Source organism: Raphanus sativus, chromosome 5 (genome assembly GCF_000801105.2).
Source record: "Raphanus sativus cultivar WK10039 chromosome 5, ASM80110v3, whole genome shotgun sequence".
Lineage (NCBI taxonomy): Eukaryota > Viridiplantae > Streptophyta > Magnoliopsida > Brassicales > Brassicaceae > Raphanus > Raphanus sativus.
This window is the reverse complement of record NC_079515.1, coordinates 7,842,947-7,868,489: the sequence shown is the minus strand read 5'-3', so window position 1 is coordinate 7,868,489 and position 25,543 is coordinate 7,842,947. Positions and strand designations below refer to the sequence as shown.

The 25,543-nt window shown below is 36.9% G+C and overlaps 7 protein-coding genes across 9 annotated transcripts; 3 read left to right on the top strand and 4 right to left on the bottom strand.

Annotated features, from left to right (window-relative positions):
* The first annotated feature begins 4,978 nt into the window (after positions 1-4,978).
* On the top strand, positions 4,979-6,690 carry LOC108856896 (RING-H2 finger protein ATL65). The gene has a single exon (XM_018630799.2). It carries the CDS (start codon positions 5,107-5,109, stop codon positions 6,334-6,336), a length of 1,230 nt encoding a protein of 409 aa, XP_018486301.2. The 5' UTR covers positions 4,979-5,106; the 3' UTR covers positions 6,337-6,690.
* A 769-nt stretch (positions 6,691-7,459) lies between these two features.
* LOC108856606 (protein TIC 62, chloroplastic) lies at positions 7,460-11,026 on the bottom strand. Of its 2 annotated transcripts, none has more exons than XM_018630450.2 (15): positions 10,783-11,026; positions 10,500-10,617; positions 10,349-10,421; positions 10,236-10,272; positions 9,957-10,154; positions 9,797-9,878; positions 9,641-9,713; positions 9,437-9,547; positions 9,168-9,320; positions 8,888-9,072; positions 8,550-8,780; positions 8,240-8,431; positions 8,017-8,145; positions 7,806-7,931; positions 7,460-7,710 (listed from the first exon to the last, which is right to left on the bottom strand). In XM_018630450.2, exons 1-15 carry the CDS (start codon positions 10,967-10,969, stop codon positions 7,653-7,655), a joined length of 1,953 nt encoding a protein of 650 aa, XP_018485952.1. In that variant the 5' UTR covers positions 10,970-11,026; the 3' UTR covers positions 7,460-7,652. The 2 variants fall into 2 exon arrangements, with proteins under 2 accessions (XP_018485952.1, XP_018485953.1); XM_018630451.2 differs by having other exon boundaries at positions 9,957-10,133.
* Positions 11,027-11,990: 964 nt separating this feature from the next.
* LOC108859191 (uncharacterized) lies at positions 11,991-12,667 on the bottom strand. The gene is made up of 2 exons (XM_018633057.2): positions 12,464-12,667; positions 11,991-12,345 (listed from the first exon to the last, which is right to left on the bottom strand). The coding sequence occupies exons 1-2, from the start codon at positions 12,623-12,625 to the stop codon at positions 12,181-12,183; spliced, it is 327 nt and encodes a 108-aa protein (XP_018488559.1). The 5' UTR covers positions 12,626-12,667; the 3' UTR covers positions 11,991-12,180.
* LOC108863380 (transcription termination factor MTEF1, chloroplastic) lies at positions 12,666-13,774 on the top strand. The gene has a single exon (XM_018637785.2). The coding sequence runs from the start codon at positions 12,805-12,807 to the stop codon at positions 13,651-13,653; it is 849 nt and encodes a 282-aa protein (XP_018493287.2). The 5' UTR covers positions 12,666-12,804; the 3' UTR covers positions 13,654-13,774.
* Positions 13,775-13,831: 57 nt separating this feature from the next.
* Positions 13,832-18,927, bottom strand: LOC108863379 (uncharacterized). Its single transcript, XM_018637783.2, has 21 exons — positions 18,759-18,927; positions 18,153-18,484; positions 17,751-17,923; positions 17,576-17,636; positions 17,325-17,464; positions 17,038-17,227; positions 16,882-16,943; positions 16,671-16,759; positions 16,484-16,556; positions 16,337-16,396; positions 16,093-16,239; positions 15,962-16,000; positions 15,816-15,853; positions 15,651-15,737; positions 15,378-15,543; positions 15,111-15,188; positions 14,889-15,025; positions 14,559-14,635; positions 14,388-14,457; positions 14,179-14,244; positions 13,832-14,086 (listed from the first exon to the last, which is right to left on the bottom strand). The coding sequence occupies exons 1-21, from the start codon at positions 18,822-18,824 to the stop codon at positions 13,952-13,954; spliced, it is 2,286 nt and encodes a 761-aa protein (XP_018493285.1). The 5' UTR covers positions 18,825-18,927; the 3' UTR covers positions 13,832-13,951.
* Positions 18,928-19,197: 270 nt separating this feature from the next.
* On the top strand, positions 19,198-22,539 carry LOC108861697 (probable 1-acyl-sn-glycerol-3-phosphate acyltransferase 5). 2 transcript variants are annotated; one of them, XM_018635628.2, is made up of 4 exons: positions 19,198-19,353; positions 19,916-20,632; positions 20,698-20,828; positions 20,907-22,539. In XM_018635628.2, the coding sequence occupies exons 2-4, from the start codon at positions 20,082-20,084 to the stop codon at positions 21,347-21,349; spliced, it is 1,125 nt and encodes a 374-aa protein (XP_018491130.1). In that variant the 5' UTR covers positions 19,198-19,353; positions 19,916-20,081; the 3' UTR covers positions 21,350-22,539. The 2 variants fall into 2 exon arrangements, with proteins under 2 accessions (XP_018491130.1, XP_018491131.1); XM_018635629.2 differs by having other exon boundaries at positions 19,213-19,456.
* Positions 22,102-25,259, bottom strand: LOC108861695 (putative pentatricopeptide repeat-containing protein At3g18840). The gene is made up of 3 exons (XM_018635626.2): positions 23,089-25,259; positions 22,693-22,976; positions 22,102-22,542 (listed from the first exon to the last, which is right to left on the bottom strand). Exon 1 carries the CDS (start codon positions 25,124-25,126, stop codon positions 23,096-23,098), a length of 2,031 nt encoding a protein of 676 aa, XP_018491128.1. The 5' UTR covers positions 25,127-25,259; the 3' UTR covers positions 22,102-22,542; positions 22,693-22,976; positions 23,089-23,095.
* Positions 25,260-25,543: the final 284 nt, after the last annotated feature.

Here is a 25,543-nt window from a genome sequence, read left to right as displayed (position 1 = left end):
GTTTTTAAGAAAATAGATATAATTAGTGCATATCCTAATACTCTGGTTGATGTGACGATGTATATTCTAATGATTTATTTTACAAACTTATATTTTCAGGATAAACATATATTGTTTCAGTTTTTATTTTCTTATAATTTATCCAAAAATTCCTTATATTATGAGCTTGAATAGAAAATGGTGGGAAAACTAAAACATATTTTAAAAACTAAAACAATCATCACGTAAGAATGTGTAAAACATTATGCTCGTATATGCTGACGAAACATCTAATATAACTTTACTTTACCAAAATATTGATATAATCCTTTCATGAAACATAAGCGAATAATATTTTTATATAACAATAATAAGATAAAATCAAATATTTGTGTAAATGATAATTATCGTATTTTTAAAAAACTCTTTATTATCTAATCAATAAATATTATGAAAATAATTTATTAAGATCATTGACCCACCTAAAACCATTGAACTATTTTTTCATATAATAATATAAAATAATATAAAATATTTTTGTAGGAGAGTATTGTAATTATCATGTTTCCAAAATTGTTTATTATTGAAATATTATTAAAATATTTATATATCGTAATAGATTTTATTCTTATGAAATAAAAATAGATAATCATTATCATTATTACTATGACATATCAAAACTTAGTACCAAACAAAATATTTCTAACCAAACATTTTTGACAATTTTATTATAATAAATTAATTAATTTATGTATAATAATATTTATAAAGTGAAGAATAAAATGATTTTTCGCAACGGATTTTTTCACAAGTTAGGGTGGCTAATATCATTTATATGCTCAATAAAAAATAAAAAAATATTTATTTTGTTAAATAATCATTTTCTTGTTTTGTCATCCTTTAAATACTTATTTGTATATATATATATATATTTGGCCAAAAATAAAAGCACATATATCATATTGATTTATTTATGCTCAGTCATTCTATAACTTCTATGTATAAAAAATATTACTATAAATAATAATAATAGATTAATTTATGTTAAATTTATTTATTTTAGATAAAAGAGTTTGGATTGCTCGAGTTACTTATTTTGTGAATATATTGTGTTACATATTACTTCATATTAAAGTAAAACTATTTTTAATCTAATTTATCCAAATCAAAATAATTGTATTCATTTTATTAGTTTGGTTCTTCATCTTAGTTGTGTAAGTATGTTTTTGATTTTTAAAATAATTTGGTGTATGCTAAGTTGCAATACTGAATTAGAAAAAAATAAAGTGATGATTCGGTACAATGTAGCATAAAAATAACTAATAGATTTAAAAGAGAAACTTATTTATGTACTTTAAGACCAAGATTATTTCGTAAACATTTTTAATGAAATTACATTAAATATTTTTGTTTTGAAAATATTAAAAAGGAAACTTAAATGAATATAAAAACAATAATATCTTATTTTCTGTTATTTAAATTAGTTTTCCTAATAACTTTAAAATAGGTAGTTAAATAAAACCTTCTTATTTTTAAAATAAGTGGAAACATGCATCCACAACTAAAACCGGAAATATTTGTTTGAAATATTTGAAAATTATAATAATATTTTAATAATAATATCACAATTGTAATATATTTTCTTTAATATAAATTATTATAACTATTGACGGAGTCATCGAGATACACTCGAGGAAAATCATTCATAGGTTTCTAAACCCTAAAGACATATATATATATATATATATATCAAAGAACTTGAAGGGAAACTTCTTGAAAAAGTCGGCAATTATTTCTATGTTGTTCTTTTTGGTGAAGACTTAATGACTACTATTGTACGAGTGAAAAAAACAAAAAATGGCGGGCATCTGAACAAGAGCCAAAACAAAACTAATCAAAATGATTGTTAATGATAATCTTCATATTACAATCAAAGCCAAATCGAATCAATCAAAACTAAACCAATCTAAACTAAATTGAAATGCATATCTCAACCATTTGGTTAATGTTTTTATCAATCCAAACAATCCAAACGGTTTGGTTTGGTTTAAAATCGAACTGAAAACTCTAACTATATGCAAAAAATTGACTGAGAAAACTATATGTATTAACAACACTAAATTAAGATAATTAATCATTCAATATAACAGAACAAAAGTTTATATATTTTGTCTTTTATGTAAATAGAAAAACACAAAACAACAACAAAAACATGTTTTTTCATGACAATAAGAAACATGATTTTCTACATTATCAAAAGCTTGGATTACTATGTTTGAAAATAATGATTCAAATTATTGAACTAAATTTTCTATTAAAAATGAAGAAGTGAAATCTTTGATTACTATGTTTGAAAATAATGATTCAAATTATTGGATTAAATTTTCTATTGAAAATGAAGAAGTGAATGAATATGTGATCATCAAATGATGATTTATAGTATGCTTTATAAATTGTTTTCCAACCAAACTTGAGCCGAACACAAACCAAACTAATTCAGTTGATTTCAGTTAAAATTTTATTAGAACCGAATCAAACCAAACTGAATCGAATTCAAATGAAATCCAAATTTCAACCGAAATTTCCATCATTATCATCTGGAACATGAATAATCTGGATTGGACACTTAAATAGTTTCTATGCAAGTTTAGTGCCAATTTCAGAGCTTATCATATTTTACTAATATTCTATTTAAAACATATTTAAATAACATAAAAACATATACTTTTGAAGTAGTAGAATACTTTCTTTATATCTATATTTTCTTTGATGAAAAATATATTTATATATAATGTGATTTCATAAAAAAAAGGTTCACACATATATTTTGATATTAGAAAAATAAACATAATTTTAAACAATACAAAATATATATATTTTCAAAGTAACAGAAATATTTTTAATATATTATCTATTTTCTTAGATGATTACATAAAATAATTAACTAATATATATTTAATTGACTAAAAATAGTTTATAATTAGTATTATTGAAATGTTTTATTTATATTTTTCATATATTTATTTGACTATAATATCTTACAATTACAGCAAAACAAAAATCTATAAATTATATTTTACTTATATAATATGAATTCTCAAAAACAATTTTTAAGAGATATCGAAATTTTGCTGTACAGATTAAAATTTGATTTGTTATTTGTAAATATTTATTTTAGTAAAATTATGTATAATTCAATATATGTTGTTTCGAGAATATAAATAAATATAACAATGATAGTCTTTTGAAACCTTATGCATATATATATATATAAATACTTAATTGTAATAGTTGGTTAATATATTTATAATATTATTTGAGAATTTTATATTTATTTAGTAATATGTTGAACCGTTCTATAATTTATAAAAAAATAAGGAAATTCCATAAAAATACTCGAACTAAATTTTGTTAAGCTTTTTAATACCCAAACTTTTTCACTACCCAGTTTAATACTCCAACTAATTATTTTGCTCATTTTAATATCCAAACTTTTAAAACTGTGCCCACTTTAATACCCGAACTTTATTTATTTTAATAAAAATACTAATAAGTTTCAAATAAAATTTTAAAAATCTCTAAAATTTACAAAATAAACTCAGAAAATTCTAAACTTTTTGGTGTTTGAGAAATAAAATAACTAAATAGTGTAAAATATTAAATTTTGTAATAAATTTCTAAGTTTTAAATATTGTATTTAGTTTGTTTTCTGAAATAAAAAAAAGAAATTTATTTTTATCATTCAAATTCATTTGTTTTTTGAAAAAATAAAATTTCTATGGTTTATCTACCTTCTTTTCTAAATCTTAAAATAAAATTAGAATTTTTAATATTTTTTTCTTAGATTTTTGAGATTTTATTAAGTTTTGTCTGAAACTTATTAGTATTTTTATTTAAATAAATAAAGTTTGGGTATTAAAGTGGGTATAATGTTAAAAGTTTGGGTACTAAAATGAGCAGAATAATTAGTTGGGGTATTAAACTGGGTAATAAAAAAGTTTGGATATTAAAAAGCTTAACAAAATTTAGTTCGGGTATTTTTATGGAATTTTTCCTAAAAAATATTACTATGAATAAAAGTATATTATGTTAAATTTAATGTTTTGACTTTGTATGAAAATTTTGAATTGGTCTAGTATACTTAAAATTACAGTCTTAGACTTTTATCGTATTAGTAAACCTGAAAATTCACATACGATTTATTTGTTATGACCATGTTGCCTTGCTTACTGTCTAGTAAGCAGAGCCAAACATAATCGATTGATTGCAAAAGTTCACTGAACTCTAATCTTTCCTAAGAATAAGGTTAATGCTAGATAATTAGATCTTTTGATATAGAATTACTACAAATCATAGCCCTACATAAAAAAGTAAAATTACCTAAATGCTTAAAATGAGAAAACCCACGAAACTCTATTCCTAGTGTTTTAAGGAACACTGCTTATTTTGAATCTTCTTTATTTGGTATATTGTACCATAATGCGTATCATTCTTCTACACTAGATCCGTGGAGTGTTACGAGTGTAGTACGCACCAAAGAAGCATGTCACTGGTATAATAATCTTGTAAAAGGGAGGGAACATATTGTAACGAGACTAACAAATGGATAAAAGAGAAATAGAGAGAATAATTTTCTACAAATCCAACAACAACTATAATAACAGTAAATAAAAGTCAGTGAAAATCCACTTAATAAAGTTCTCAGGCCATTAGTATCAGAGTGGGTCACCACATCAAATCCACATTAAATTCCCTCAAAACTCTATATTGCTAGATTTTGCTAATCTCTTCTTCCTGGTATAATAATTGGAGTTAGGTTAATATTGAAACATTACAAATGTTAAGAAGACTCCATGATGGGATTGCTTCCAAATTTGCAATGATTTTGATTAATTATGAATAACTTTTTGGATCGTCGTATTTGTCTGCATAAGAATAAAAATAAAAATATAAAAACAGTGACGTGGCAATTAGTCTTCCCAATACCGTTTACCCGTAGTCAACTTCTTCTCTTTTCCCCCTAAAATGCCCAAATGCTCATTTTGCGTTTAAACCTCTTTCACTGTGAAGCTCTGTTTTAGTGTGTCTTTCTTTTTTTTTCTTTTTTACATAAATTACACAACTACCATGCGATTCCCGGCGCCATCACCTTCTCCTTCGCCGTCTCTTTCACCTTATTCCGGTCTACCAGAGGAGATTCTTTCTACCTCTTCTGATCCTCCTCTACAGTTCACCCCTCCTTTGATCGCTATGGTGGTCGTTTTAGCCGCCGCGTTTCTATTCGTCACCTACTCTCGCCTCATCTCCCGCCGTTTCCTCTCTCCTCTTTTCCGCCGTTTCCGACGGTGGCGACATCGCCGGCGCCGTCTCCTCCACCTATCCTCCGCCTCTAACTCATCCTCCGATCTCCGATCTTTCTCCCCTTTCCCTTTCGACTCTTTCCACTACTCCACCTACTCTCCCTACGGATTGGACGAGTCCGTCATCAAAACGCTGCCTCTGTTTCTCTACTCCGCCGCCTCCTGCACCGGGAAGACCGTCTCTCCTGCCTCCGCCGCGGCGGGGAAAACTCCCGTGGATTGCGCTGTTTGTTTGTTGGAGTTCGAGGAGGGAGATTACGTGCGGACGCTTCCGTTATGCTTCCATGCCTTTCACCTTGAGTGCATCGACGAGTGGCTCCGATCTCACCCTAACTGTCCTCTCTGCCGCACGGCGATTCTCCGATCCGGCGTCGTCGCGTCCACCTCTCCGTTCGTTCCCTTGATGGCTCCGCGAATCCGTCCGAGCCTCGACGAAGAGAGCAACGCGATCATCGTCCGGAGCGAAACTCCGCCGCGGAGTAGTAATTTAAACACGACGGCGGCGGTTACAGACGATCGGGAGGAGATCATCACAGCGGCGGCGGAAGAGCAATCGCCGGCGATTTCTCGGTTCCGAGAGCTGAAGAGATCCTACTCGTTCGATTACGATAGGGAGGAATCAGCATCGGAGAGAGTGACGATGGAGCTACCAGCGACGGTTTCTCCATGGAGATACCGAAGATCCACGTGGAGCAAGCAGCAGCGTCAATCTCCGTTCGGGAACCTGATATCGAAATCGAGAGTGTTCTCGTTACGCTACCACCACCACAGAAGCGCGAAATCGCCGTTCTCCCGGCGGCGATCGGGAGTGTTCTTCCCGATATCGGAGCGGATTCCGGCGACGGGAAGCTCGTCGCGGCGGACGAAATCGATGACGAGTCCGATGTTCTTTCGAACGGCACCGCACTCGTCGAGCCGGCTGAGATGCGGAGATCCAGAGGCGCTGTTGTCGCCGGAGAGATGGAGGAGAAGGGACACGTGTAGGGTAGATATGTAAGATGGAAATCGACGGTGGGGATGGTGGGAAGAGAAATTGAAGTGGAAGGAGGGAGCATTAATGGAATGTGGGGTTTGGCATTAAATGGAATTAAAATCGACGAAACAGAGACGGCAAGACGTTGAAAGTATTGGAGCTTGTACGACGACGTATTAACTGTATTTTTTTGGTTTAGTATATAGTATTGTCGTTGGAGTTATCAAAAGCATTAACTTCCAAAGCTGCCAAAGTTATTATAGAAACGAAGTCAACAAACCCCATTAGATTTCAGATTTCGTTTCTATAATAACTTTATATTGTCGGTCGCTTATTGCTTCTTTCTTTTTTTAATTACGGAATTTTATGTTTGCTCAACTTTTTGTTCATATTACTAATTTTCTATTTGGCTGCTGATTAAATTTGACCAAAAACAATTGATGAATATAGAGAATGATGTTCACATTTCATCAGGTGTGGATCTATTGCGTCATTGTTATCCTTAGGTATAAGACCTACACAACCTATTATATATACTACGGTTGTAAGTATACCAATAGGGTACCATAGAGAATGGAAGATGCACCAGCAACTATAAACCATTACATAACTTACACATCAACACTATTAAATATAATACTAACTACATGAATATATGGTTAATATAATATTCATGTATTAACACATGTTATGTATTTAACGCTACAAGCCTACAATCATATTTTGCTTAATGCGCCCCTCAGGCGTTAGAACTCGGCATCTCAGTATTGAAAACGATCCAGTTCATATGAAAAAATTGTTTAACCGGTCCAAACTAATTAAACTTATCGATTCGATGGCTCAAATTAGTTAAATTAGACCAAGTGATTATTTTTATTTGGGCGTGGTCAGTCTTTAATATTGGGTTGTCGAATAATGACATACAATCCATTTTTCGACCACAATAAATTATGGTTATGGTGTTACCTACATAACATGTGTTAACTGACAAATGTCTGTCATGTTAACAATATAGTTCACGTAATTAGTGATATATATATCCCGTATATATAGTTGATTGATGGAAGGCCGATGGTAACAAATTTTGGTTATATATATCTGAGCAAAAAAAAATGTGAGAGGACACAAATGGGTTATAAGAAATGGATGAGTATTTGAACAGAAGATAAATTAACTCAAGAAGGCAAAGATGAATCTTGTATTACTTTTACATATATATAAGCTCACTGATGCATACCTGAAAAACTGAATTGCCCCATCTCTCTCACATTTTTTTTTTTAAATCAGAAGCTTAGAATAAGAAGCTCCAGGGTTTTAAGGGCAAATCATTTCACAAATAACTAATGATTGATGACCGGGGATGGAAGAGGTGATGTTGGAGGCTTCATGTCCTCATACCTGCAAACATTTGAGTCTCTCAGTCCACGTAATAAGAAGTTAATAACAAATGGACACACTTATAGCCAGAATGCTTCTCTTTCTATATATCTCACATTGTGTAAGGTGACAAAGGTCTTGGTTTTGGCTGAACAGCTGCATTCTCTTCTTGGGGAAGGGGACTTTCTGTCACATTGTCAACAGTTTCTGCTTCTGGGACAGAAGCAGATTCAGTCGGGTTCCTGCACAAACAGCAAGAAAAAACCTGAGATTGTATAGTTCGATTATACTTGACACGCTTTTACAGTCTGGTTTCTAGACACTTACACACTACCGTCAGCTGTTCCCAGTACGTCATTGCCTCCAGGCAACTCTGAGTTTTCTTCTGCAGGTGCTGTTTTCTTGGGACCGGTTGATGCAGGAGTTGGTGAGGTTGGTGGTTTCAGGTCTGCGTAACTGCACAAAAAAAAAAAGAAAAACACACAGTGAAGACTCTTTGAAGATACCACAGCCGAGCTATATGTATAGAGCAAGAGGAAAAAGTTGTTACGCTGCATAAGGAGAAAGAGGTCTCATTTTTGGTATAACTGGTGCTTCTGCCTCCTCAGTGACACTTATTTCAACTGTTGAGCTTTCAACAACAGTACCAGAATCGGTTGGAACAGGCGGCGCCACAGAGTCGCTCTTGCGGATACCCGAAGCTTTAGGAGTGGGTGATGAAGGGGGCTTTAGATTGTCATAGCTGCACCATAACATGGCCAAAAGTAAAAAGAGAGCATCAGGCTTTTAATTCATCATAATCAACATCAATTTAGTGACTCATGTGGTAAAGCCGCAAATATTATAAAGTTTTTTTTTACCTAGCATAAGGAGAAAGAGGCCTCTCTTTCTTTTCCTCAACTTGTTTCACTTCTACTGCCTCTGGGACAGTGACCTCAACAGGATTTTCTGGTGGTGGAGCTACATTGGCCTCAACAGGAGCCTGAGTTGCTTCCACCTCCGGAACCGGAGTTGCATCCACCTCCTTAGCTTTGGTGGCACCAAGTGCTGTGGCCGGAATAGGAGATGTTGGAGGTTTCAAGTCTTCATAGCTAATACATTTCCAAAACGGAAGAATAAATAAACAAGGGACTTCAAAAACAATCAGTCTAATGTCAACAAGTCATTCCAGTAACATGTTTGAGTTTGTTTGTCTTACGCGGCATATGGAGACAACGGTCTAGGTTTCACTTCTTTTACTTGTGCTTCATCCTCCTTGGGAGGTGTTGGTTCTTGCGTGACAGGCTCAGTAGGAACTGGAGTTACCTCTTTGGCTGCAACTGATTCTTGCGTGACAGGCTCTGCAGGGACTGGTGTTACTTCTTCTTTGGCTGCAACTGATTCCTGTCCACAATCGAAATGCAGAGAGATAAAGAAAACTATCTTAAATCACAGGAGGGAGATAGATCAAGATTTGTTAATGAAGAGGAGATTGAAACCTTTGGTGGAGGCAGATAAGGACGTTTGGAAGGAATCTTTTCAAGAAGCTTTTCAATTGGAGTTAATGGTGCAGTTGTTTCAGCAACTACTTCCACAATCTTAGAGCAAGAAAGTTGAGGGTTCTTAGCCATACAAGCTAGCAATTCTGCAACCTGGAGATCAATCACAAGGAAGCAAAAAAAAAAGAAGAGAGAAACAAATTAAAGCTTCTTCATAATGTGGTCATCACTGTGTCATAACACAAGGGAACAAAAATAAAAAAAAATACCTGGAGATTTGAGACCTGACCACCAAACAATGTATCATCTAGAGCAAGAGTGAGATTATGAGTTTCCTTGTATGCATCAGTTGGTCTCTCCATTCCTCCAGGCCTAACTATCTGAGATGAAAATAAGATTGCAAAAGCAAAACTCTAAGGTGTGTGATACAATCAAAAGAGTATCTGAAACTCTTCGTGTAAATCATAACTCACTGCGTAGTTGAGACCGCTTGCAATCAAGGCTTCTTCAGCTTTTCTCTTCCAGCAAAGAACTCCCCAGAATAAACTTCAAAGACAAAGATGTTTAGAAATCAAGTCATATTACAAGAACATCACATTAAGTTTTATGTGTGTGTTTCTCCAACATACTTGAGAATGGCAGCGGGAAATCCAAATTTATTTGTCCCCAAGGATGTCACCAAGATGAAGTTATTAACCTTTGCAGATGTTGCTGCTCATAAAACCACAAAGAGGAGATGAAACAAGAAAGTACAATGAAACAAACTTCTTTGAGAGTGTATTGGCTTACCAGCATCAACAAGGTTTTTAGTGGCTAAGTAATCAATCCTGTAAGGACCGGTGATATCTGATACTTCTTTCTCGCTAGCACCTATACAGCATATAACCACAGATGCATTCCCCAAAGCAGGCTGTATTGAGTCTTTCTTCTCCAAGTCACATTCCACAATCTCAAGCTTTTCTACAGCTGGGCTAAAGACACAGACACCTGCCTGTTACTTTTTCTTTTTTACCACAAAACAAACATCATTGTAGCAAATAATAATAAATCAGATCATTTTCTTCTTACGTTGAGTTCCTTCTTCTGTCTTCATATCCTTAACACTCTGCAAAAAGCATTTAATTTGAATAAGCATAAGCACCACATGATGACAATAGAGTGTTTAAAATGCAAAGTCATACTTGCACAAGACTTGCTGCTCTTTGAGCGCTTCGAACTCCTGCTTTAACTCGGAATCCGAGCTTCAGTAGCTCTCTGAATGAAAGAGGAGAGTGTTAACCAACCAACCAGCATGGCTAATTACTGTTCTCCAAACTTAAAGAAGAAACTAACCTTACAGTCCTAGAACCAACTTTACCGGTAGCACCAGCTACAAAGACAAGGTCTTGTTCCTTGGATTCTGATTTTACAGGGTTTGCCTCTGTTGCGGCAGAGCTTGCATTTATAGGACCTTTGTATAAACAATGACAAGGTAAGAAACTGTTTAAATACAAGTTCTCTAACTTGAAAACTGAAAATGTAGGGGATTACAGAACTCCATAGCAATAACACTATTTAAAGAGAAACATTATCAAAAGTTGAAACTCAACAGAAGCTAAGAACTGTTGAACACTACCTGAAGCTCTGAGGCTTAGATCGAAGGAAGAAGACCTGGACTTTCGAGAAACAGAGTGATTCTTCAAACCAGAAAACCTGACAATCCGATTGCTCTTCCATCCTTGGATAAGGAACCTCTGTCTGGGAAGAGAGGAGGATACTGTTGTTGTTAGAGGTCGCCCTCGGAGAAAACTAGTTCCTTCCATTGTTAGAGAAGACGCTGAGTCAAATGTACACTAACAGAAAATTTTCTAATATCTTCTGAATGGAGAGAGAGACGAGGAGTTGTGCCACTGCATCCTGATATGATGGGACCTACATAACATCATGAGACACCAATCAATGTTTGATAGAATGCTGACATGGCAAAGGTTTAGTTCTGGTCGGTACATTATGCTTATCCCATGACAACGAGGGGCATACAATAAAATATCATTTAAACCCGCTTCCGCTCTACTTACTGCACACCAGACCATTAGTTTCGTGAGTCCAAAACGCCACCGTTTCTAGCTTCCATAACCGGATCTTCAATCGACCTTAAGCAGCTCTACTTTCACTTTAAACCGGTTTACATACTTCACACTCCACACCAAGTACCCTCAGTATTACTTGCTCTACCGGATTGATATATAAATGACAGAGTTGCAAGAAAAACCCTGCCTGCAGTTTGAAACAATGACGATGACGATCGTTTCATACATTAGCAAGGAAGAAGAAGAAGCAAGGAAATGGAAGAGAGGGGGAGTCCAGCTGTATGTATACTGTGTATATATGCAGTGGTATTCTGAGAGTAAATCATCATGCATAGCTAGCTTCCTGAGAAGACACTTAAGAGCTAGATGTGATGGCCGGCTCGTTGACTTTGGCAAAACAGGATGCGGACGTTTGAATCCCCATCATCATCCATCGCATATAAGGTCTGAAATTTGCTGGTTATATAGAAATTTAGTCAGGGGTGCCTGGTTTGTGTATCTAGGTAGGTTGCTCTGCATCAACATCACCTAGACTACAGAGGATGGACTAATCCTACATCTCTGTTTATGATTCTCCTCTATTATCGCTGCCAGTCTGAGAAACACAATTCTCAACACTGGGTAAGCGCAAAAACTGCAGTGTGAGGAAGGGAGGTAAAGGCTAAACAATCAAAAAGTTTTTTTTTTATAGTAAGCGGCAAGACCAAGCCACCAGCAAAATGGTTCTAACAACTTCAAAAACGTAAAACCGAAATGCCCAACAAAGCTTCATTGCCACATATGCCGAATGTCAGATAACTTATTTTTTCAGAAACAGCAAAGTCACATGACGTTCCTCAACAATGGAACTACCTAAGGTGCCAAGAGACACACCATACTGAACTTGCAAATAAGACTCAAAACCAAGAAGAAGTCTGATACAATCCACACACATAGCAATCAGCTTAAAAAGATGAAACAGGGGGAATCGAAGACTCAGAGGGAGCCTTCGCAGCTGAGAAATTGAGAGCAGCAGCAGCCTGTGGAGAATAGATTCTTGCTTTCTTTATGATTTCAGCAACAATCCAATTCTTATGCTTGCTCAAAGGTCTCGAAGGATCCAATTTCACCTGCATTATTACAAATCAAGTTCCTTTCAGCTCTTGATCAAATGTATCTCAAATTCACTATAACATCTCCCACAGATTTTGAAAGCTTTAGATTGAAAACAGTATAAGAAGGAATTACTCGATCGCCGATGTTACAGGCGTTCTTCTCGTCGTGAGCCATGAACTTGGAAGTACGCTTGACGTAGCGATTGTACAGCTTGTTGTGGAAGAGTCTGTCCACGGCTACAACCACCGACTTCTGCATCTTGTTCGACACCACCGTACCTATCACCGGCTTCATTTTCTACAGACCCTGAACAAACAAGTGAGCGAGAATCTGAGACACCGGCGAAGAAGACGATCGTCTAGGGTTTTATAATCATGGGCTTTTTGATCAAGCCCAAATTACAAAAGGCCCATAGATATGAACCAGTTCAAAATTAATATCTGGTTTATTTCCAGATATAAGATCGAACCGGGATGAGGATAACGGAATCTATGGCTACCGTAACCGCTTCACTTCATCATCTTCGACCTCTATCATCACTCTCCTCGTCTTCCTCTCCTCCTCCAAGCTCAAGACCTCTCTATCTGAAGTTTAATACCTCTCACCGCGAGAATCTAAGATACCTCTCGTCTCTCGGAGTGATCCCTCACAATCCGAGACTTGCTCCTCCGGCGGACAACCTTCCCGCGATCCTCTCCGCCGTGAACTTCCTGAAATCAAAAGGAATCTCCGACGAAGACTTCCCTCGACTCGTCTTCCTCTGCCCGCAGCTCTTCTCTCCGACTTTCTCCATCTCCGAAACCGATCCCGTCTTCGACTTTCTCGCCGGCGAGGTCGGAGCCTCCGCCGCGGAATCCAGAGGACTGATCGTGAACTGCCCCAAGATCCTCCTATCCGACGTGGAGTACTGTCTGAGACCGACGCTGGTTTACCTTAAGGAGCTGGGGGTGAAGAATCTGAACAGAGCGAGCAAGACGAACGCGCACGTGCTAAACACGAGGGTGGAGAAGCTGAGAGCGAAGATGAGGTTCCTCAAGAGCATAGGGTTTGGACACGAGGAGGCGGCTAGGGTGTGCGGGAGGATCCCGGCGATATTCGGGTACAGTGTGGAGGATAACTTGAGGCCCAAGTTCGAGTTTCTGGTTTATGATATGGAGAGAGAGTTGGAAGAGTTGAAGAAGTTTCCACAGTATTTTGGGTTTAGCTTGGGGAGGAGGATAAAGCCGAGGCATTGGCATTTGAAGAAGAAGGGCGTTAGGGTTTCGCTTAGTAGAATGTTGATGTGGGGTGATCACAAGTTCTATTCCAAGTGGAAACCATGAGTTTTCTCCTGCTTCATTGTTTTCAATTGTTGATATTCAAAAATCTTAGGCCAGTTATCTACTCTCATTTGGATTTTATAATTGTTCATTTTGGTTAATAATATCTTAGATTCTTGTATAATTTATAATTTCATCTGACTCTTATTTTGGATTTGAACTTATTATGGGTTCGGTCATATATGATTTCAGGTTTTTCTGCTAGAAAATTCAGTTTTGTGTATTTGAAGTAATAGAAAAAGTGAATACGAATAATATGAAAAAGAATCCTAATCTAGGGCAACATTCACAAGTCTCTCTTTTAAGGCTGGCGAATTACAAGATCGATATCAGCACCAACTTCCATAATCTTTGCTTCCTTAGATGCCTTAGCTGATTTCGCAATGCTCTCCACCTCAAAATCTATCGCTATCTTCTTCACGAGCCCTTCAAGCATCTGTCCGGTAAAGAAAAATAATGTTGTAACCAACAAGCATATATATACACCTATTGTTAAGGAAGAACTCTTTAAGTGGGTTGAGAACTAACCAGAGAGCCGATTGCTACCAAACTTCGGAACTTGGAATCAACATCTGCAGCTTCCTCTTCTGCAATCTGTTTAGAGATTCATGTTTTTTAGGACAAAAGATTGATAAATATAATAAATTGGTGTTCTCAGATTTACTAGAACAGATGAGATTCAGTTCAATGGTAAAATATGCACACGATGGTGTGAATATGACCAAACTTAGGCCTACCTGCAACGCTGCTGACAGGACTTGAGCTTGGCCTTCTTGATCCTTCTTTTCTATTAATAGCACTGCATAACTGCCAAAAAAGGAAAAACATATCGAACATGGGGTCTGATAAAAACTCAACAATAAGTATCATAGATTATAGAGCAAACTTATTATAAGAGAGTATCGTACTTGAGAAGCAACGTAGAATATGCCAACTGCAGATTCTTATTTGGGGATGAATAACAGTTTGAGAAGGCATCAAGAATCTGCATCGATGGATAACACACAGATTAAAGACTGAGTACCCGAGAAACCATTCTTTCACATCATCATAATAAAACACACAAACACAAATCTTAGGCACTATTGTAAAATGCAATTATAAACTTAATTCCTATTCCCAGACGCAGATCAGAGCCTGAGACACGGATATTCGACAAGGATACCAATAGTAGGTTCATGAATATCATCTCAGATTCTAGTTATGATATAAAACCTAGGAAACGAAATAGTACTCACTTGACTATGATGCCTCTGTAGCCAGTAATGAAATGAAGGATTCTTGAATAGATTGACAAGGACACGAACAGTAGTTAGAAGGTTTGCAGGAAGAGCCGAATCTTCTGTGACTTTCTTTATAACATCCAGAAGCAAATCTGATTTAATTTACAGAGAGATGCAAGTTAGTAAAGAATATTAGCTGATATTTGGGAAACCATTAGCTTCATGTGAGATAATTACCATTGTTGTTTTCCACATGCTTAATAAGTAGACTTGCTCCATGGGGATGCAAAACGAGCATCCTAACTAAATCAGTAGCTGCATATTCAAAAACATAAGCATAAGCGCTATATCCGACAATTAACACGAAAAAACATTGGCTACCAAAAGGCAAATTGTTTTTATGGCCTGCAGGAAACCAATAATACTTATCAAAGAAACCAAAACATATCTCATTTTAGATTGTTGTAACTGATTTAGCTAATTGATTGAAAAGCGAAGACCTACCAGGAAACATCATCGCAGGTGGCCATGCTTGTAACACTTTCAAAAGTAGAGAAATATCCATATCAGCAAAACTGGTAGCATGGTAATGTGATGTGTCCTTGAGTATTTTCACCATTGCGCCAACTCTAGATATTTCAACTTCTGTCAGCGACTTGTCAGTATGTACCTTCATGAGAGGAAAAATAGTATCAGTAACATAAACAACCAGTACTAGAAAAGAGTAAAATAACCATGATTCATTCTTGGTGCAACTGTGCTTGTGTGAGAGCTTACTGGATCAGATCGTAGAGTACTGTTGAACTCTGTCATCTTTTTCACGATCCCATCATATTGAGCAACTTCGAAAACTAGTACACCTCTCTGGAGGAAACAATGGAAAAACAGGGATCAGTATCTAGAAACGCTACACAGGAATAAAGAAAGAAGAAACTAGCGTACTTTTGGAATGTGCTTGTACAAGGGTTTTGCCGTAGTTGCTGCAGCAGAAAGAGAGTCAAAGTGCATGGATCAAAAGGAAGAATATTACAAGAAACTAGAATCCTTTTAAGTATTATGTGAGAACAATACAGACAATATATTCATACCAGCTGTATGAGATGATTGCCCAGGTACATAAGCATTTGCTGTTACACAGAGACGGCATAACATAAAGTTACATTGAAAACCTGAAAACAAAATTTCACACCAAATATTTTTAAATCATGAGACACTATACCGCCGGTGAAGGGATCACGAAAAGATGGATTAAAATTGAAGTCCTTCTGCCCAGAGTTCTGTAATATAAATTCAACAATCTGCTGCCGATATGCGAGGGGAAGATTCTCTCTTAGAAGCCATTTGTCAGCTGCATCATAAGGATTGTCTGCAAAACAAGAAACCATTTTGGTATATATAAACAGAAGTACTTGCTTGTAGTTGCACTTGGAATAAAGATAAGGCCAGCAACATAGTTCAAGTACCTGATCGATTGTAAGGAAGCTTCCGGATAGGTTCCCCATCACCAATGTCAACATCGAAGACTTAAAAAAAATACAAAACCGGCTAAGAATTTTGTTCACTTATTTTAAATGATTTCTTAAGTTTCCATAATAGGTTTATAATCTAACCAAAATCATACTGAACTCCTTCGTGGATAGGACGGTCAGCCACACCATCTGGGCCATCAACAACCTCACCAATCTGAAAAAAATAATAATAATAAAGCAGCATTCAAGTCAAAGACAAAAATGATATGTAGTCAACAAACGAAAAAGGTTTTTTAAAAAGATATAAAAGCTCATTATGTTGACATACTTTGTCCCATCTTTGATCCTTCATATTCCATGCATAAGCAACACCATTGTCTCCCTCCCTTACGACTTTTGTCTGGCCATCACTGGTGCCTGATAGAATGCATAGAATAGTAGAAGATGTTACAAGAATCACCATAGCCAAACAGTATCAGTTACAGCTTTCGACAGGATGATAAAAGTTTAAAATACAAAGTTTGGATACTAAAAGGCACCTGGTAACGTCAGAGAATCAAGCCCCGGCAGCTCGTCAAGTTTCATTCCCCCAACCTTTTTCCTGAGATTATGAAAAAGACAAAAAATCATTAAAATCATGAAACTGCCACCGGAAAGAAATATTCTATGGACACAGGATTTAATGATCAGACTACCTGCTCAATTTATACTGAGAAAGTTGGGAGTCAAAGGCTTCAATCTCCATTTGATCTGCTATCATGCCATCACGTACGGTCCAGACGCGAGCCACTCCATCTGAACATGCAGTCACAATGTCTCCGTTCTCCAAGAATTTGGCATCCCAGACGCAGCCTGGGTGTTCCAAACTCTGAACGCATACTCCATCTGTACCAAACAAAAGTAACAAGTAAGAATAACACATCAATCTATAAAAACATGATTTCGAATTAAAGGAAAACACACATAAAAGGAAAACCATCACCTTTCCATATTTTGGCATGGCGATCTTCACTTCCACTAACAATAAGGCCAGATGCATGAGCGTCAACTGAGTAAACAATGGAGGTGTGCCCAACCATCTCCAAAAGAACTTCGCCACTTAGAGCCCACAGCCTGACTGAGCTGTTCAGATTTATAAAAAAAAAAATCTGATTAAGAACATATGGATAAGGGTGATTAACTGGGAAAATGGAATGAAATAAGGCAAGAGGTTACTAGAAGCAAATAACTTACCCATCATGTGATGCTGAAAGAAATCCCAAATCAGACATCACGGCTAAACCTCTAACAGTATCTACATTGCAATACAAAATGTCAGTGGCTTGGCCCTTTCACAAGATAATATGTGTTACAGCAGCTTCTCATACTGAAACGAAAAAACTTGAGAGATGCACAATTAGAAATTCACCTGCATGCCCTTGAAAGGTTCGTAGGCTTGTTTTTCCGTTCCAGAGTTTGAGAGTGGTATCGCTTGAACCTGAAACGAGCTCACCAGACGGCAACCTTAACACTGCCTGGATAGGCGACTGGTGCGCCTCCCAAGATTCAACAAGCTGGCCGTTTTCCCATCGTTTCAGAGTTCTGCAGAACAAGGGAAAAAAACGAGAACTTAAGTTACACTACAGAACAGTAGAGACTAATCCAATATTTGAAAGATCTCTTTACCATTGTATTACTAAAACTAGCAAGGCACATCAAGACGATAACGTACACAGTTAACATCCTAACACTCCTAAACACACTCAGAACAAAAATAATATAAACACCATAGGAAAGCCATTTGTAAGTATTCTAGAACAGAAGGACTTACTGATCAACTGAAGATGAAACTATGTCATCGTTATCAAGAGCAACACCAGTGACCTGCATCTTATGACCTTTCAATGCCTGAACAATCTCTCCATTTGTCAGGTTCCAAACGAGAACAGAAGTATCCATGCTCCCAGAGACAAGCCTTCCTTCAGGATACTCCTCGTTGGGAGAGATCCATGCAAGCGGTCCAACGAAGCTTGTGTGACCCAACAGAATCTTGGAAGGTGAATACCGGCGCTTGTTATCAGAATCAAGTGACCATACCCTAATGGTTTTGTCTCTTGATGAGGTAGCTATATGCTCATCAGTGCACACACATATCCCACGGACCTGAGAGAGAATCAAAATTTACAATTAGGTAAATTACAGTATCGAGCATCTAATCAGGAACCTAAGGCTCGCTATAATTATCAAATCCGCACATGAAACTGAAATCGAAGCAATGCAAAATCACATTTAAGTTGAATAACGGAGCTGGATCAAGCTAACGGAATCTAAAGTTATAAGGTACGGAGTTCCGAAATCTCGAAAGAGAATCGATCACGAAGACACAGTGAAGAAGGTAAGGTGAATAGCGAGAGAGAGAGAGAGAGAGAGATCGTACATCGTCGTCGTGGCCACGAAGCTCGCATCTGAGCTTGTATTCGTTGAAATCGATATCCATCATCATCGAGAACGATCAGCAAACAGAGAAGGAGAGACCAAAGCGTCGACTCAAAAGTGACTGCCTTGCGGGAGGAAGAGGAGAGGGATCTTCCGATAAAATATAAAACTAACAAAAATTATATTTCCCTCGAAATAAAAGGAAAAATGGAACAGTCTCTTATGGGCTTAAAAGCCCGGCCCAATTAAGTAAATAGTTTTTTCTTTTCTTTTGAATTTGTTTAAAATATATAAAAAGAGGATGGGGAACAAACAAGGATGGTGGTGACGTGGTAGAATCTTTTTTTTTTGGGGGCAAAATGGTGACGTGGTAGAATCTAATATTAGCGAAAGAGGAGCGGACAGTAGTTTAAATTTCCGCACCTTCCGTTGTTGGGTTCTTTCTACAAGAGTGGTGGCATTAAACCGTAATTAACAACCACCTCCGAGCCCTTTTTCAAAACCGGTCGTAGTCCCCTTGGTGATCTTTCTCTTTCTCGACCATTAATTCATCTTTTTGCACTGTTTATAAAACCCCCAGAAGCTTCATGTCCATGGTAAGCAGTGAGCTGTCTTCTTCTTCTTCCAGCAAACTTTCAGAAATAAATAAAAAATCTGATAGGTGGATTTTACAACTTGCATTGTATTCTGATTCTTTTTGTAAGTTTGTAATGTTCTCTTGCCTGATTGTATTCCCTTTTTAATTCCTTCCTAAGTTTCTTGTTTTTTTTTAACAAGAGTATAATCTACGAGATGCTTCTGAAAATAAAGCTTATTTCTTTTATTCTAAATCCAGCGCAATTCAGATCCTTAGATTCTTTTTTTTCTGCTAAAAATCCTTAGATTCCTAGTTTTGTTTTTTTAATCTATTAATTAATCTCTCAACCCTTAGTGTCAAGTAATTAAAAAATTAAGGATTTCTCAGCTCCAAAGTCTTTGAGAAAAAGAAGAAAAAAAGAAGACAATTTTTCCATAGTTTGCTTTTCTCTTTTGATCAATATATTGTGTTATGAAGTGCTTAAACTCTTTATCATCCTAAAATATGTTCCTAAAGTCTTTGATCATATAACTTTATCATCCTAAAATATGTTCCTAGAGTCTTTGATCATATAACTGCAGGTGAAGTATGTTGTTCTGTGCTAAGAACTCTATTATGATGTTATCACCATATAAGCTCTAATGGTGACTATGATAACCCCGGATTGGTGAAATTCACTTTCTATTGAATCAAGAATATACACAACAGGAGGGTATATATATAGATTATCTTTAAGGTGTCACAAAAATGGAAAAGAAACTTAAAAACTCTAATAAGATGTCTCTAATAAGAATGTTGAGAGGTATAGCATGTCTGATGGTGTTGGTTTCAACAGCTTTTATGATGTTGATTTTCTGGGGTTTCCTATCAGCTGTAGTGGTGAGGCTTTTCAGCTTACACTACAGCCGTAGATGTGTTTCTTTCTTCTTTGGCTCCTGGCTCGCCTTGTGGCCTTTCCTCTTCGAGAAGATCAACAGAACCAAAGTTGTCTTCTCCGGGGATAAGGTTCCTTGCGAGGAACGAGTGTTGCTCATTGCCAATCACCGAACAGAAGTTGATTGGATGTACTTCTGGGATCTTGCACTGCGTAAAGGACAGATTGGGAATATGAAGTATGTGCTCAAGAGCAGTTTGATGAAGTTGCCTCTGTTTGGTTGGGCGTTTCACCTGTTTGAGTTTATCCCCGTTGAGCGGAGATGGAAAGTAGATGAAGCAAACTTGAGGCAGATGGTCTCGAGTTTTAAGGATCCTCGAGATGCTTTGTGGCTTGGTCTTTTCCCCGAGGGCACAGATTACACGTAAGTCCCCTTCTTCTTTGCTTTGTTTAGAAACCCTTTTGGTTAAAGCATAGACTTTCATGCAGAGAGGTTAAATGCGAAAGGAGCAAGAAGTTTGCAGCTGAAAATGGCCTTCCAATACTGAACAACGTGTTGCTTCCCAAGACAAAAGGTTTCGTCTCCTGCTTGGAGGAGTTGAATGGCTCACTTGATGCAGGTTTGCTTATTATACTTTCGCTGTTTTTGCATCACTGATTTAAACAAACTCTTACGCAACTATTTGCACTTGTTGCAGTTTATGATGTGACCATCGGTTACAAAACCCGTTGTCCGTCTTTCTTAGACAATGTATATGGTACTGAACCATCACAAGTTCACATCCACATCCGTCGTATCAGCCAAAACCAAATCCCATATGAAGAAAAGGAAATCAATGCTTGGTTAATGAGCACATTCGAGATCAAAGACCAGTTGCTCAGTGACTTCTACTCTCATGGCCATTTCCCTAACGAAGGAACAGAAAAGGAGTTCAGCACGTTAAAGCACCTCACTAACTGCTTGGCGGTGATTGTGTTCACCATCACCTGTACGCATCTCACCTTCTTCTCGTCGATGATCTGGTTCAAGATCTATGTCTCTTTGGTCTGTGCCTACTTGACCTATGCTACTCATTTCAATTATCGTCCTGCTCCACTTGTTGAGACTGCAAAACAAGCTTTCAAATTAGCAAACAAATAAACCTATCTTTTAATGTTTATATTTTAGTATTATATTTTGAGGTTGAGACTAGATCCAATTTCTGCTTATGGAATGTGAACTCAAGCTGCAATAAATGATGAGTCTATCTTATATGCCACCATAGGTTCATGTACACATGTTAACAGCTTGGCAGGTAAAGAACAAAAAACTACAACCATAACACACCTGTGACTGCTACTTAACTCACAGAGGCACTACAGTTTCACCAAAAACAAAATAAAAGATCGATTATTCTCATTAAAAATTTGTCAAATTGGGATAATACGTCCAAGATATATCAAAAGGTAAAATAAGTTGCATATGAATGCAATTAAATTTGAGTCCCCAATAAAGTTTGAGGACACCAAGAACGCCCGTGACAATGCAGCACACTGGAAAGAAAGTAATGCCAATGTCTCACGGGTGTTCTTACTTTATATTATATTAAAGTATCATGAGACAACAAAAGAATATTGATTAAACTACTTGTATAGTATAGACCATGTTAGACATTCAATATTCCCCTACATATGCTCTTAAATCAAAATGGATATTGAATAATATGCACATGAGATTAGTCACAAGATTATTGTCTTATATGATGCTAGGACTCAGCAGTAACGTGCCTATATTCTCTATATAAACCCTTCGAAGCAGGTAGCCTAGCCTATCCTAAGCTAAGAGAAGAGCAAACAAGTAGTTGCAAAAAAAATTGGTGAGAACTCTCTAAAAATACTAAAAATCAATGGAGCCAAACACTAAGCTTGTCTTTATTACCTTGGTTCTTGCCTTGACACTCACGGCAGCAACCGGAGAGTTTTGTGGTATGAGCGTTGGTGATCTGTACTCTTGCAAGCCCTATGTGCAGACTAAGAACCCAGTGACCACCGCGATTGATCCCAAGGGCCCTTGTTGCACAGCCCTGTCTAATGCTGACTTCCAGTGTCTCTGCAAGCAGAAAACCAAAACTAATCCTTTCCTCAGTGGGATCGACCTCGACCTCGCTTCTAAACTCCCGGAGAAGTGTGGATTATCTGGTGCACCTTGCTAAGACATGTTTCCTTTTGGAAGGTTTCGCTTTGTGTTTTGATTTTCTTGATGAGTCCATTGTTCTTGTACTGTTTCTGTTTCTGATGTTGTTGTTGTTGTTGTTCCTGTTGTTGTTGTTGCAATTCACTTGTGTTCCTTGATTTCTTCAAAATAATAACAGAAAAAAAAGATATTAGTAAGAGTGACTGTAGAAAGGGAACATACCGTAAACAGTTCATTTCAACTCTAAAACATTTTACATACACGATGAGCAGATGAATAAAGACCAGAGATTCCAGTGGTAGTCAACTGACCTTGTCGTCTTGTTGAGCTAAGTTAAGCCTTGAAAGTCCCTTTCATCAATGGAGGAAGTTATATACCAAGTTGGATAAGAAAACTTGGTCTTTTGTTTCTGAATCTTCAACTTTCTCGATGACATTCATCTTGAAGTCCACATGATAAGAAGAACTATAGGCCTTTGGCTGATCCAACAGCTCTAAAAGAGTGATCCCCCAACAGAGGCAAGTAAAATAGAATGTTCACACTCAAAAAAGTGGTAGCCAACAATCACTGATGACGAGAACACTGAGAAAGCCAACTGTCAAAAAGAATCCAAGTACCAAAAATCAGTTAAACTACACAAAAACAGAGATCATGGACCTTACTTAGGTTTTCTTAGTATTCTATTATAATGTACAGAAAATTGATACCTCTTCCTTAAGCAGTGATTTCAATCGAATCCTTGGTCACAAAATGTAGCATAGAATATATAGCTTCAGTTCTGAAATGCGAAATATCAGAAGACCTAAACGTATGAAGTTGATTATCGATATATGCCCAGCTGCACCCATAAAACTTTCCCAGATCCTTCCCTCTCATACGATTCCTTATCTGTTTCATCTCGTCCCATCTACCAGACGAGGCATAAGAGTTAGCAAGGTGAATATACCGAGACCCGTTACATCCATCAATCTCCAACAGTTTCTCTTCCACTTCCTTCACAGCCTCTGTATTCTTATTCAAGTTACAAGAATTTAAAAAAGCTCCAAGAATAACAGCATCTTCTTCAACTTGATCAATACCTCTCATCAGTTCTATGGCTTTATCTAATCTATTGGTCTTTCCATACAAATCTATCATGCAGGTATAGTGATCAACCTCGGGGGATATATTGTAAACCTCTGTCATCAACTTGAAGTACTTCTCACCCTCTAGAACTAAGCCACGGTGACGACAAGCTGATAGGAGGGCTACAAACGTAATTTCATCCGGCTTGAGTCCAGCCTCAGTCATGTCTTCAAAGAGCTGGAAAGATTTTTGGTCATGGCCATGATGAGCATAACCAGATATCATGGCGTTGTACATAACTGTATCTCTCTCGAAACTACTATCAAAGACCTTTGCAGCATACTCAAGGTTCCCGCATTTTGAATACATATCAACAAAAGCAGTAACAAGTTTCTTATCCATTACAATCCCCGTTCTCAAGCTGTGACCGTGAATCTCCTTCCCCGGTTGGATTGAAGCTAGTAAAGAGCATGCACCAAGGATGCTAACCATGACCAAAGAATCAGTAACTTTGGTCTCCTTGGCTATAAACTCACGTGCAAATTCAAACACAGAATCAGGTTGACATGATTTGAGATATCCCAAGAACATTGCACTCCACACCACTAGATTCTTCTCAGATAAAGAATCAAATAGCCTCTTCGCTTCCATCATCTTGCCCTGAGACGAGTAACCCACAATCATCGAATAAGTTGAATACAAGTTGCTAAAACCATATAACAAATGGACAGACTCTGCGTACTTCATATCTCCACACTTACAGTAAACATCAACAATCCCACTGCTTATAAACTTATTAGAATATGATCCGTTCTTCACCACCCGACCATGCACTTCCTTCCCAATCTTCAGTCTCTTTAAACTACTCGCAACATTCAGTACAGCCGCGGTAGTGTGTTCGTCCCACCTCAATCCACTTTCCTCCATACTAACAGCCATCTTCAAAGCTTCTTCCTCAAATCCATTCTGCGCATATCCCCAAATCAATGTATTCCAAGAAACTGTATTGTTCAGTTCCGGATTTCTCCAGAATATACTCAAAGCTCTTTCAACATCACCTTCTCTACAATAAGCAGCAACCATCGCGTTCTTAGCCACACCATCGATAAACTCAACGCAAGATCCATTAAAGACATTACAAACTTCCTTAAACTTCCCACACTTCGAATACATGTGAACGAGAGAACTCACAGCAAACTTGCTCGCATCATTCCCTGTTTTCACCATAACGCCATGCAACTGCTCGCCATAAAACACGTTGGATAACTTAGCAGATAGTTTAAGCATTGTAGTGAGAGTGAAATCGTCAACCCAAATCCCGCCCTCCTCTTCTTTCCTTTGCATCTCACCAAACATCTCAATGGCTTCACTCTCCCACCCATCAGCTTTGGCAAACCCTGAAAGCAGAGTGTTATACGTTACCAGATCTCGTTCAGTATTAGCCGTTCTGAACAGTTTACGTGCTTCTTTCAAATCGTTGAACTTTATGTAGGCCGAGATCATAGCGTTCCATGAATAAACGTTTCTCTTAGGTATTTCGTCGAACACCTTACGAGCTTCCTGCGGTAACCCGTTTCTAGAGTAGAGATCAACGAGATGGTTCGAGGAGATTGTCGTCAAGGTTAGACCATCTTTAATGGAACGAGTGTGATGCAAAAACACGTGTTTTAAGCAATTCATGTCAAGTTTCAGACAAAAATTCTAATGTTTCAGCGCGAAGTCACCCTAAGCGGAGAGTTGACAGAAAAAGAAAAGGAAGTCACCCTAAGCGGAGCGTGACGCCACGCGCTGATTACAAAAAGAATGGTTTGAATGTTCAATTCCCGATCCGAAATCTATATTATTATTTCTGGAGTAATTTTTCGCTACGGATATCTCACGTTAAAAGTTAGACCGGTTAAAATCTATGTTATCTTTAATAATAAGTAATTATTTTTTATATTTTTCATAACTTTTAATATATATACATGTTTTTCTCTAACAAAATATTTATACTTAATTTTCAAATCTTTTAATATATTAATAGTTTCCTTTGTATTGGACGTGGTTAGCGACCAAAGTCAGATGAAAAAAAAAATTATGTAACTCGATTTTATT

Bases quoted from the DNA above. Each gene is read 5' to 3' on its own strand.
- LOC108856896 (XM_018630799.2), top strand. From the start codon at position 5,107: ATGCGATTCCCGGCGCCATCACCTTCTCCTTCGCCGTCTCTTTCACCT.
- LOC108856606 (XM_018630450.2), bottom strand. From the start codon at position 10,969: ATGGAAGGAACTAGTTTTCTCCGAGGGCGACCTCTAACAACAACAGTA. The intron at 10,155-10,235 runs GTAAGAAGAAAA...AGTAACAGGCAG, and splicing joins GACAGAAGAAGGAACTCAAC to GTGTCTGTGTCTTTAGCCCA. The intron at 8,146-8,239 runs GTAACAACTTTT...TTTTTTGTGCAG, and splicing joins CCTCTTTCTCCTTATGCAGC to TTACGCAGACCTGAAACCAC.
- LOC108859191 (XM_018633057.2), bottom strand. From the start codon at position 12,625: ATGAAGCCGGTGATAGGTACGGTGGTGTCGAACAAGATGCAGAAGTCG. The intron at 12,346-12,463 runs GTAATTCCTTCT...GTAATAATGCAG, and splicing joins CCTGTAACATCGGCGATCGA to GTGAAATTGGATCCTTCGAG.
- LOC108863380 (XM_018637785.2), top strand. From the start codon at position 12,805: ATGAGGATAACGGAATCTATGGCTACCGTAACCGCTTCACTTCATCAT.
- LOC108863379 (XM_018637783.2), bottom strand. From the start codon at position 18,824: ATGATGATGGATATCGATTTCAACGAATACAAGCTCAGATGCGAGCTT. The intron at 16,760-16,881 runs GTGCCTTTTAGT...GCATTCTATCAG, and splicing joins TGATTCTCTGACGTTACCAG to GCACCAGTGATGGCCAGACA. The intron at 16,001-16,092 runs GTATAGTGTCTC...TCTGTGTAACAG, and splicing joins TCGTGATCCCTTCACCGGCG to CAAATGCTTATGTACCTGGG.
- LOC108861697 (XM_018635628.2), top strand. From the start codon at position 20,082: ATGGAAAAGAAACTTAAAAACTCTAATAAGATGTCTCTAATAAGAATG. The intron at 20,633-20,697 runs GTAAGTCCCCTT...ACTTTCATGCAG, and splicing joins CCCGAGGGCACAGATTACAC to AGAGGTTAAATGCGAAAGGA. The intron at 20,829-20,906 runs GTTTGCTTATTA...CACTTGTTGCAG, and splicing joins GAATGGCTCACTTGATGCAG to TTTATGATGTGACCATCGGT.
- LOC108861695 (XM_018635626.2), bottom strand. From the start codon at position 25,126: ATGAATTGCTTAAAACACGTGTTTTTGCATCACACTCGTTCCATTAAA.